This window comes from Loxodonta africana, chromosome 6, assembly GCF_030014295.1.
Source record: "Loxodonta africana isolate mLoxAfr1 chromosome 6, mLoxAfr1.hap2, whole genome shotgun sequence".
Taxonomy (NCBI): domain Eukaryota; kingdom Metazoa; phylum Chordata; class Mammalia; order Proboscidea; family Elephantidae; genus Loxodonta; species Loxodonta africana.
Window position 1 is genome coordinate 85,014,772 of NC_087347.1, and position 12,732 is coordinate 85,027,503.

Here is a 12,732-nt window from a genome sequence, read left to right on the forward strand (position 1 = left end):
AGACTGATCCCTCCTAGCAACGTGTCCAAAGTATGTAAGACGCAGTCTCGCTATCCTTACTTCTAAGGAGCATTCTGGTTGTACTTCTTCTAAGACAGATTTGTTCGTTCTTTTGGCTGTCCATGGTACATTCAATATTCTTCACCAACGCCACAATTCAAAGGCATCAATTCCTCGTTCTTCCTTGTTCATTGTCCAGGTTTCACATGCATATGATGTGATTGAAAATACCATGACTTGGGTCAGGCACACCTTAGTCTTTAACGCGACATCATTGCTCTTCAACACTTTAAAGAGGTCCTTTGCAGCAGATTTGCCCAATGCAATGCATCTTTCTTGACTGCTGCTTCCATGGCTGTTGATTGTGGATCCAAGTAAAATGAAATCCTTGACAACTTCAATCTTTTCTCCGTTTATCATGATGTGGCTCATTGGTCCAGTTGTGAGGATTTTTGTTTTCCTTATGTTGAGGTGTAATCCATACTGAAGGCTATGGTCTTTGATCTTCATTAGTAAGTCCTTCAGGTCCTTTTCACTTTCAGCAAGCAAGGTTGTGTCATCTGTATAATGAAGGTTGTTAATGAGTCTTCCTCCAATCCTGATGCCCTGTTCTTCATATAGTCCAGCTTCTCGTATTATTTGCCCAGCATACAGATTGAATAGGTATGGTGAAAGAATACAACCCTGACGCACACATTTCCTGACTTTAAACCAATCAGTACCCCTTTGTTCTGTCCAAACAACTGCCTCTTGATCTGTGTAAAGGTTCCTCATGAGCGGAAGTAAGTGTTCTGGAATTCTCATTCTTTGCAATGTTATCCATAGTTTGTTATGATCCACACAGTCGAATGCCTTTGCATAGTCAATAAAACACAGGTAAACATCCTTCTGGTATTCTCTGCTTTCAGCCAGGATCCATCTGACATTAGCAATGATATCCCTGGTTCCACATCCTCTTCTGACACCGGCCTGAATTTCTGGCAGTTCCCTGTCGATAAAGTGCTGCAGCCGTTTTTGAATGATCTTCAGCAAAATTTTCCTTGTGTGTGATATTAATGATATTGTTCTATAATTTCCACATTTGGTTGGATCACCTTTCTTAGTCTAGGCATAAATATGGATCTCTTCCAGTCAGTTGGCCAGGAAGCTGTCTTTCATATTCCTTGGCATAGACAAGTGAACACCTCCAGTGCTGCATCTGTTTGCTGAAACATCTCAATTGATATTCCGTCAATTCCTGGAGCCTTATTTTTTGCCAATGCCTTCAGAGCAGCTTGGACTTCTTCCTTCAGTACCATCAGTTCCTGATCATATGCTACCTCTTGAAATAGTTGAACATTGATTAATTCTTTTTGGTATAATGACTCTGTGTGTTCCTTCCATCTTCTTTTGATGCTTCCTGCGTCATTTAATATTTTCTCCACAGAATTCTTCAGTATTGCAACTCGAGGCTTGAATTTTTTCTTCCGTTCCTTCAGCTTGAGAAACCCTGAGCATGCTCTTCCCTTTTGGATTTCCATCTCCAGCTCTTTGCACATGTCATTATAATACTTTACTTTGAAATCTTCTGTTCAGTTCTTTTACTTCATCAATTCTACTTTTTTCTTCAGCTGCTCGATGCTTAAGAGCAATTTCAGGGTTTCCTCTGACATCCGTCTTGGTCTTTTCTTTCTTTCCTGTCTTTTCAATGACCTCTTGCTTTCTTCATGCATGATGTCCTTGATGTCATTCCACAACTCGTCTGGTCTTTGGTCACCAGTGTTCAATGCATCAAATCTATTCTTGAGATGGTCTCTAAATTCAGGTGGGATATACTCAAGGTCATATTTAAAACATTACTTGGAAAGAAACATGAAAATCCATTTATTCATCCAATAAGTATTAATGGAACATTTTGCAGGAGACCAGAATGTTTTTAGTGTGTTTGGTGCTATAGAGACACATTTTATAATGATTTGTACACACACACTTTCAAAATACTAGAAAAAAACAACCCCAATGCTTTTCCTGAAATCTTGCTTAAATCTAATCTGAAGCAAGATCAGTCCCATTGCCTTCAGAGGGAATGTATCTAAAGAAAAGTTCATTTGGGCCCAGGCTCAAAAGATAAGAGATAAGGACTAGGTTCTGTGTTTTTAACAAGCATTTCGAGTGGCTCCATGGACTAAATTTTTATTAACATTTAAACGATGGCATGTCTAGATAGAAGAGTATATACATGAAACTCCGATCATGAACAAGAGGGTAGAGAGTAAGGGCAAGTATATCTATCTTTTGGGGGGCAGGGGAATTAACAAAAACAGGCTAACACAGAATCTGTCAAGTTGGCTTATTTTTTCATTCAACAAATATTTATTCTACTCCCACTATGTACCAGGCATTGTCCTAGCTGTTGGGCATGTAATACTGAGAAAAATCAAACACAGCCTCTACCGTCATGGGTAGAGACCTATGTCTTCGAAAATTTTTTGTCACATAAACAGAGGAAAAAAAGGATATGTTCAATAAATTTAGGTAGGTGTTGAGATTGCATAAAGCCAGTGGTTATTTTAGAGTGGATGGTCATTTCTGCTGGTGACTGGTGTGGCAGTCAACATTAATAGTGTAGTAAACATTATTTGTTTAAGATCTTTCTATATCTACAGAAAATCAGAGCTTAGATTAGAAATTCTGAGTAAAATTTATGTTTTATTCCCACTCTTAAAATGGGAAAATATAAAGAGAAAAAAACAAAAAACCAAACCCACTACTGTTGAGTCAATTCTGACTTATAGAAGCCCTGTAGGACAAAGTAGAACTGCCCCCATAGAGCTTCCAAGGAGTGCCTGGTGGATTTGAACTGCCAACCTTTTGGTTAGCAGCCATAGCACTTAAACACTACGCCACCAGGGTTTCCAATATAAAGAGAACGATGCCTAATTTAAATTCCTCCAATTAGAGCTGACTCATAGCAACCCTATAAGACAAAGTAGAACTGCACCATAGGGTTTCCAAGGAGCACCTGATAGATTTGAACTGCCAACCTTTTGGTTAGCAGCCATAGCTCTTAACCACTACACCACCAGGGTTTTGGAATTAGAGCTGGGATCACTTTAAGTGTGCCTGGCCTGACCCCAGCATAATTCTACCTTCCAAGCCCTGGTTTCAACAAATGTGAGGGAGCTTACAAAGGTAATATGAGGTTAGGGGTGATCATTCTATCCCACTCTGTGCCATGAACCATTTTACTAGTTGCCATCCAGTGGATTCCAGCTCATGGTGATCCCGTATGTGTAAGAGTAGAACTGTGTTCCATGAGGTTTTCAATGGCTAATTTTTCAGAAGTAGATCACGGGGCTTTTCTCCTGAGGTGCTTCTGGGTGACCTGAACCTCAAACCTTCAGTTAGCAGTTAAGCACGTTAATCAGGACTCTGTCATGAACCCTATTCCCACATAAATGTAGCTGGCTTATCTGGATATGTTTTCTCTATATCTACTCATCACTTCTTGGGTGGTGATGATTATTCTCATTATGGCAATTAGTAGTACAATTAATATATGTTAGAAATTGCTTTACAGATATTTTCTGAGTCATAATATGGCATATGCTAAGTTCTCTGTACAGATTACTGGCATTTGTAGCCACTATGCACCCATACAGAATAGATGACTAACTAGGAAGTAATATAAAACATGCTTCATACATAACCTTGCTGTATAATCTAAATTAGAGATTTTGAAAGAGTAAATAGCTGATCCTTGTAATCTTTTTTAGAAATCTGATAAGGATCACCATGTTTACTATGATATGAAAAAAACTGAATAGGTATTTTAAAAAAGTTTGAAACCCTCTTTTTGTTATTTTTATTTTTTACAAATTCTATCTATATATACAGTGGAGCCCTGATGGCACAGTGGTTAAGAGCTACTGTGGCTAACTAAAAGGTTGGCCGTTCAAATCTACCAGTGGCTCCTTGGAAACTCTATGGGGCAAGGTCTGCTCTGTCCTATAGGGTCACTATGAGTTGGAATCAACTTGACAGCAATGAGGTTTATGTATATATATATATATTTATATATATATAATGCTAATACTAATTGTATTTATATCAAAATTTTAACATTTCATATAATGACCAAAATGTCTTAAGTACAAGCAACAAATTTTATTAAATTAGAATAAAAGTAAACTTTTATTATATATGCTAATAACCTAATCTGAAACTACATTTCTCAAACTGTGATTTTAGTTGGTATTAAAACAAAACAAATACCCCAGTGGTCAAATTAAGCTGGGAAACAATAACCTAAAATATTTATTTAAAGTATACTGATGAGTTACGATAATAATAAAACTTAACATTTGTTGACTGTTTACCATGTGGCAGGCATAGAGCTAATTGTTTCACTTGAATTACCTCACTTAATTTAACCTTCTAGAATTATGAAGATTAATTGAAGCTATGAATTTCTCAATTTAGCATAACTGCATGTTAGGAAAATTTATGTTCAAAGATACTTAAATAGGAAAAACTATTATATAATTCATTAGCCATAACACATTATTTTATGCTAGGCTCAAAAAAATAAAGAAGACATCACTAAGGTTATCTTTATTTGTTGGATTAATATCAAAAGAAGTTTTAAAAAATTATCTAGTTTTTTGGTATTTACAATCAATGAATTCACTAAATTAAAAAAGTTTTCATTTTCATGTTTAGGATTATGTAGACACAAGCTAAATGTATTTCAAATGGAAAATAATTTCCACTACAAACAGTGTTATAATTTCGCCTTAGCTAAATGAGGAACAGATTGCAATTTGCTCACAGGAGAGTTAAATAACATTGAATTAAAATACTTAGCATTTATTCTAATGCTATTGTATTAAAAAGGCCTTTTACTCATTGAATAGGAATTACAAAATCAATTATATGAACTCTGCACAAGACCATTCAATTAAACAGAAGAACTTTCATTATAAATAATTGTATGGCATGTACAACCTTACTTAGGATGCAAAGGAAATATAGATAGATAATTATTTAAAAAAATAGAATGACCTACAGAAAGGATGCCAGAGATCGCATGATAGAATTTTGCAAGACCAACTTCTTCATTGCAAATATCTTGTTTCAACAACATAAACATTAACTATACATGTGGACCTTGCAGATGGAATACACAGGAATCAAGTCCACTACATCTGTGGAAAGAGATGATGGAGAAGCTCGATATCATCAGTCAGAACAAGGCCTGGGGCAGACTGCAGAATGCACCATCAATTATTTATGTGGAAGTTCAAATTAATGCTGAAAAAAATTAGAACAAGTCCACAAGAGCCAAAATACGGCCCTGAGTATTTTTCACCTGAATTTAGAGACCGTCTTAAGACTAGATTTGATGCATTGAACACTAATGACTGAAGACCAGACAAGTTGTGGAATGACATCAAGGACATCATACATGAAGAAAGCAAAAAGTCGTTAAAAAGAGGTGAAATAAAGAAAAGACCAAAATGGATGTCAGAAGAGACTCTGAAACTTGCTCTTGAATGTAGAGCAGCTAAAGCAAATGGTAGAAATAATGAAGTAAAAAAGCTGAACAGATTTCAAAGGGTGGCTTAAGAAGACAAAGTAAAGTATAGTAATGAAATGCGCAAAGACCTGAGATACAAAACCAAAAGTGAAGAAGACGCTTGGCATTTCTCAAGCTGAAAGGACTGAAGGAAAAATTCAAGCCTCGAATTGCAATTTTGAAGGATTACAGGGAAATACTGAGCAACATAGGCAGCATCAAAAGAAGATGAAAGGAATACACAGAGTCACTATACTGAAAAGAATTGGTCAATGTTCAACCATTTCAGAAGGTAGCATATGATCAAGAACCAATGGTACTGAAGGAGGAGTCCAAGCTGCACAGAAGGCAATGACCAAAAACAAGGCTCCAGGAATTGACAGAATACCAACTGAGATGTTCCAACAAATGGATTCAGCACTGGAGATGTTCACTTGTCTATGCCAAGAAATCTGGAAGTCAGCTACCTGGCCAACTGACTGGAATAGATCCATATTTGTGCCATTTCCACAGAAAGCTGATCCAACAGAATGCAGAAATTATTGAACAATATTGTTAATATCACACACAAGTAAAATTTAGCTGAAGAACATATAAAAGTGTTTGCAGCAGTACATCAACTGGGAACTGCCAGAAAGTTAAGCCAGATTGAGAAGAGGACATTGAATGAGGGATATCATTGCTGATTTCAGAAGGATCTTGACTGAAAGCAGAGAATACCAGAAAGATGCTTACCAATTGTTTTACTGACTATGCAAAGGCCTTCAACTGTGTGGATCGTAACAAATTATGGATAATTCCAGAACACTTAATTGTGCTCACGAGGAACCTGTACATAGACCAAGTAGCAGTCATTTGAACAGAAAAGGGAATACTGCATGGTTTAAAGTTAAAAAAGGTGTGTATCAGCGTTGTATAATCTCACCATACTTATTCAATCTGTATGCTGAGCAAATAATTTGAGAAGCTGGGCTATATGAAGAAGAATAGGACATCAGAACTGAAGGAAGGATCATTAACTACCTGCAATATGCAGATGACACAACCTTGCTTGCTGAAAGTGAAGAGAACTTGAAGCACTTACTGATGAAGATCAAAGACTATAGCCTTCAGTATGGATTACACCTCAAAGTAAAGAAAATGATAACCCTCACAACTGGACCAATAAACAATATCATGATAAACAAAGAAAATATTAAAGTTGTAAAGAATTTCATTTTAATTAGATCTGCAATCAATGCCCAGTCAAGCAGAAATCAAACAATGTATTGCATTGGGCAAATCTACTGCAAAAGACCTCTTTAAAGTATTGAAAGGCAAAGATATTACTTTGAGGACTAAGGTGCACCTTACCCAAGCTATGGTATTTTCAGTTGCCTTATATGCAAACGATGGACAATGAATAAGGAAAACTGAAGAAGAATTGATGTCTTTAAATTACGGTGCTGGCAAAGAATATTGTATATATCATGGACTGCCAGAAGAATGGACATATCTGTCTTGGTAGAAGTAAGCCAGAATGCTCCTTAGAAGTAAGGATGTGCTAACCCCACCCCCCCAAAAAAATCTGTTGCTGTTGAGTCAATTCCAACTCATAGCAACCCTATAGGACAGAGTAGAACTGCCCCATAAGGTTTCCAAGGAGTGGCTGGTAGATTCGAACTGCTGACCTTTTGGTTAGGAACCGAACTCTTAATCACTGCACTACCAGGGCTCTCAAGGATGCAACAGGGGCCCTAATATGCCATACAAACAGCATACAAACGATAAAAAACAATACAGAAACACTAGAAGATAAGCTAGATAAATGGAATCTCCTAAAAATTAAAACTTACCCTCATCAAAAGATAAAAAGAATAAAAAGAGAATGTGCAGAGTGGGCAAAACTTTTTGGCTATGACATATTCGACAAAGTTCTAATCTCTAAAATCTATAGGAAAATCCAATGCTTCTACAATAAAAGAGACAAATAATCCAATTAAAAATGGACAAAGGATTTGAACAGACACTTTGCCAAAGACGAGATTCAGGCAGCTAACAGACACATGAGAAAATGCTTGCGATCACTAGCCATTAGAGAAATGCAACTCAAAAGTACAATAAGATACCATTTTACCCGACATTACCAGCATGAATCAAATAAAAAAAGAAAATAACGAATGTTGGAGAGGTTGTGGAGAGACTGGAACTCTTATGCACTGTTGGAGGGAATGCAAAATGGTACAACCATTTTGGAAAACAATATGGTGCTTCCTTAAAAAGCTAGAAATAGAAATACCATACAACCCAGCAATCCTACTTCTAGGAACATATCCGAAAGAAATAAGAGCCATTGCACGAATAGACATATGCACACCCATGTTCATTGTGGCATTATTCACAATAGCAAGAAGATGGGAACCTAGGTGCCCATCAGCAGATGAATGGAAAACAAAGTGGTCCATACACACAGTGGAATACTATGCAATAATAAAGCACAGTGATGAATCTGTGAAACATCTCACAACATGGTTGAATATGGAGAACATTACGTTGAGTGAAATAAGTCAATCACAAAAAGATAAATACTATATGAGACCACTATTATAAAAGCACATGAAAATATTTCCACACAGAAAGAAATAGTCTTTGACAGTTACAAGGGAGGGGAGAAGGGGGGAGGGAAACACACTAACTGGATAGTAGATAAGTGGTAACTTTGGTGAAGGGTAAGAGAGTACACAATGCTTTGGAAGTCAATTTGTGTATTAACTGTTTAATGAGAAACTAATTTTCTATGTAAACTTTCACCTAAATCACAATTAAAAAAAAAAAGAGGAAGAAGAAGCAACGACGGTGAGACTTCATCTCACTTACTTCGGGCACATTATCAGAAGGGACTATTCCCTGGAGAAGGACATCATGCTTGGTAAAGTAGAAGGTCTGTGAAAGAGGAAGACCCTTAACAGGATGGATTGACACAATGGCTGCAACAATGGGCACAAGCACAAAAGGATTGTGAGGATGGCACAGGACTGGGCAGTGTTTTTTCAGTTGTACAAAGGGTCACCATGAGTTAGAACTGACTGGAGGGCACCAAACAACAACAGTGCTACTAAGTATTCAGTGTTGGGCTGCAAAGGAGCTCACCAGCTACTTATATTCTTGTAACCACCAAGTTAATATTAAATTAAGGGGGAAATAACAGCTCATGGTCCTAATCAACTGTGTGGATTGTACATGCATATCAGTTTGAATCAGCTTAAAATAGCAGAAGATACCATTATCTAGTTGTTTACTTTTCTCTTATAACATGGTAGTACATTTATGTAACTACAAGGTTAACAGAGCAGGTTGAGTTTCAAATTTCAAAACTTTAGTATGGTGGAGTTGGAAGGGATTGTCAGCATTATCTCATCCAGGTCCATGTTTTATAGGAGAGCAAGCTGGGATGGGAGAGAGAGACTTCCTAAAGCCATACAGAATATTAATGATAGAACCATTCACTAAAGAAAAAGACAAAAATCTCCTCCATCCATCCATCCATCCAACCATCCATCCATCCATCCACCCACCCATCCATCCTTCAGATTAATGTATCCATTTATTCAACAAGTATTTATTAAACATCTGTGTTTGCTATACACTGGGAATCTGATGGTGAGCAAAACTAGGCATTGTCCCTACCCTTATGGTGACTGGAGATGACAGTGGGAGGTGGAGAAACATTAATAAAATAATCACTCAAATATGCATGTGATTATACACCAAGATATGTACTCTAACAGAAAGGAACATAGTCCTATGGGAAGGTGTAATGATGGAACTGGACTTAAACCAAGGGATTTAGTTGAGAAAGGGCTTCTCAGAGAAAGTGGCCTTTGAATTGAACACTAAATAATGAACAGAAGTTGTTAGGTAAATGCAAAGGGAGGAAAAAGGTGCAAAATCCCTGGGGGAAGGAAAAAATATTTGAGGAACAGAAAGCCCAACATATTTTTGGAGCTTTGAAAGTAAGGAGAGAGAGGCAGGAAGGAATTGCAGTGGTAGGTTGGCCCAGACAAGGCAGGACCTGTAGACTGGGTTATCATTTTTGGTCTTTATCCTAAGAATTATGGAAAGTCATGCAAAGATTTTAGCAGGAGTATGAAGTTACAGCTGCCATCATTGACAGTTTTAGTTTTACTTGGACAAATGCCAGATTCATAAATGCTATTCAAGGTATAGGACATTTCCATAAATTTTGGTTCTGTAAATGTGGGGGAAGGGAGTAGAAAAGGGCTAAGATGGGAGTGATGGAGAATAGCAATATGGGCATGAAGGAGAAGGACTGAGTGGTTGCTATACTATTCATCTGGAGTATCCTTCTGAGAATGCAGTCATGTTTAAAAACAATAGTTTTGGAGGATTCGAATATAGGTGAAATTTTTTGTGGTTCACAAGCTTTATATGGAAAACCTCCACTCTTGGAATTTCTCAGAGAATTTGCATAGATGATGTAGTTTTCTTTTCTTCTGGTTCATTTTCTCTTTATAAGAATCTAGTCAGGGTAAGAAATGGTCTATATTCACTAATGCCTTTCTTAAAACTTTTGAAGATAAGGTGCTAGCCTCATCTGACTAGCTGGAATACATGACCGCTATATCAGTAGAAATCCAAGTCAAGCATATGTGAGGAAACAGTCAACTGTTTACAAGGCTGAGTTTTTAGTCAAACCCATAGCTCTGCAACGCCTATAGTTGTGGGAATCTCATCTCATCTTCCTCCTCTAAAACCTCTGACACCTCTTCACTGGCTGAAGAATAAAGTCTCAGTTGCTCAGCATGGTCCCCCTCTACATCTTTCATCCTCCTATACGAGCCTCCGTCAATTTTCCCTTCCAGCCAATCAAAACGCCTCTCTAAGCCTAAGTTACCCTGCCTATAACAAAGGCGATAATAGAGTTACTAAGATAGGCATTTAGCAAGTGCTTAGCAAATGGTAGATCTTTTTATCATATGAAAATGAACAGATGAGAGCCAGGCTGAGAATTTATCTGAATTATTAACTTTCTCTTTAATAAGAATGTGTTCCTTCCTCCCCCAAAGTCCATAACGACGAAGAAAGTACAAAAAGACCACTCGCACTGAAAGATATTTTAAATGGGACATTTTCATATAAAACATTTTTTCCAAACTGGATTTCAGGTAAGTTATTTATCTTTCTATTTTCATTTGTTTGTTTTTAATGAAGTGTATGTGTTTTTTAGTGCCAGTGCATCTGTATGGTAACTGAAGCCATGTCAGTTGAAATAGACAAAAGGGGGAACTATCTGGATAACTCAAGTGTTCACCAAAGCACTTTGACAGAACCATCCAAATTGGATTTAGCCAATAATAATGAAGACAATAGGACTTTTAGTAGAAAAGTAATAGTTGAGAATGCATTGTTGAAATAACTTGAATATATACTGTAGCTTTTCAGAATGGGAGACATGCACCTATTTAGGAGAAGTCATGGGAACAACTTTGCCAAAAGACAAATTTTATTGTTCAACTGGATAATCTGAAAAATAGGCAAAATTCCAACCTGACCACAAAAACTTTAAAGCTCATAAAACTATTTTTAAAAATAGGATATTCAATCAGTCTAATTATACAAATGGACAGACCAACTAAATTATTTAAGACATTATAATTGTATACCTAAAATACCACTAAACAAAATCAAGTAGTTTAATTTTTTCTTAGAAAATAAAATGTATATAAAATGGGTTTTAGGCTAAACCTAACACAACCCAAATATAATGAATTATTTTTATTGTTGTAAAAGAAGCACCATTTGTTGAAGTCCTGATACGTGTTACAACATGGATGAACCTTGAAAACATTATGCTGAGTGAAATCAGTCAGTCACAAAAGCTCAAATATAATATGATCCCACTTCTATGAAATACCTAGAATAGGCAATATATAGAAACCAATGTTTATTAGTGGTTACCTGGGGCAGGAAGGCAGGAGGGATTGGGGAAGGACTTATTGCTTATGGGACACTGGGCTTCTGTTAACAGTGACAGAATAATTTGGGAATGGATAGCGTTGATGGTTGCAAAACACGATGAACATAATCAGTGTAATTGAATTGTAAGTGTAAAAACTGTTGAGTTGACAAATGTTTTGTTATATATATTTTTACCACAATAAAAAAGGAAACAGACTATTTTTAAATGGTTTATGCTTTTTGTACCACAAACAAAACAACATTTTATTTCTAAACTTTCTGAACCTGCTAGAATAGAACTGTTAGCAAATATGGCGTCTTTGTGTAGAGTAGAGAAAGGCATTCTTTCCTCCTTTCAATACCAACTTAAGTCTGAAAAAATATTTATAGGACAAGGAGGAAAAATACAGTAAGTCTGTAAAATAAGAGAGATTTCTCTTTGTTATAAATGTATTTCCTGTTAAGGAAGATCATTTCAAGCTTTTTGTTTTTTTTTTCCTTTTTTGTTTAAAGGACAAGAATATCTTCATCAATCTACAGATGATAATGTAGTATTTTATAATATTGAAACAGGAGAATCATATACCATTTTGAGTAATACCACTATGGTATGTATCCATCATTGTCTTCCTCCTGAGAAACTTTTGCCAGGTCTTCACTGACCAAGGAACATAGTCTAAACTCCTTAACACCCAATCTGATCTCAATCTGCCTTCCCAGCTCCATCCTCCACTCTAGATCTCCTCCAGTTCTTTCTTCCTGCCACACTAGACCACTGTCCTCGCCTGGTTCTAAATCAGTATCATCTTTCCTCCTCCATGAGAATACTATGGCATGAGAGTTAGGAACTTAGTCCTTGGAGTGAGAAAACCCAGGTTCAAATCCCGGCTCTTCCACTTAATCAATCTAGTTGTGGAATCATGGGTAAGGACCACACTGCACCAGCCTCACTATGGTTTTCTCATCTGTAAAGTAGGAATAACAATAGTGCTGCTTTGTATTATTATAAGAATTAAGTAAAATAGCATGTGTAAGAGGATAGTACCTAACACAGAATAAATGTTCAATAAATGGTAGCCATTATATTTGGGAACATTATATTCTGCCTTCCTGGACTCTCGATCCTCCTATTTCTTCACTCTGAAAAGGCTACAAATCTTTTAAAGCCAAGATCAGGTGATACTCATCTCCTCTGCGCAATCAATGATACTCTCATT

At 36.6% G+C, this 12,732-nt stretch overlaps 1 protein-coding gene across 1 annotated transcript in view; it reads left to right on the forward strand.

The window, feature by feature from the left end:
* FAP (fibroblast activation protein alpha) overlaps positions 1-12,732 on the forward strand; it is a 91,859-nt gene that overhangs the window by 19,031 nt on the left and 60,096 nt on the right. The window contains exons 3-4 of the mRNA XM_003405998.4: positions 10,624-10,722; positions 12,029-12,123. Coding sequence (XP_003406046.2) covers positions 10,624-10,722; positions 12,029-12,123 — 194 coding nt within the window. The remainder of the gene's footprint in view (positions 1-10,623; positions 10,723-12,028; positions 12,124-12,732) is intronic.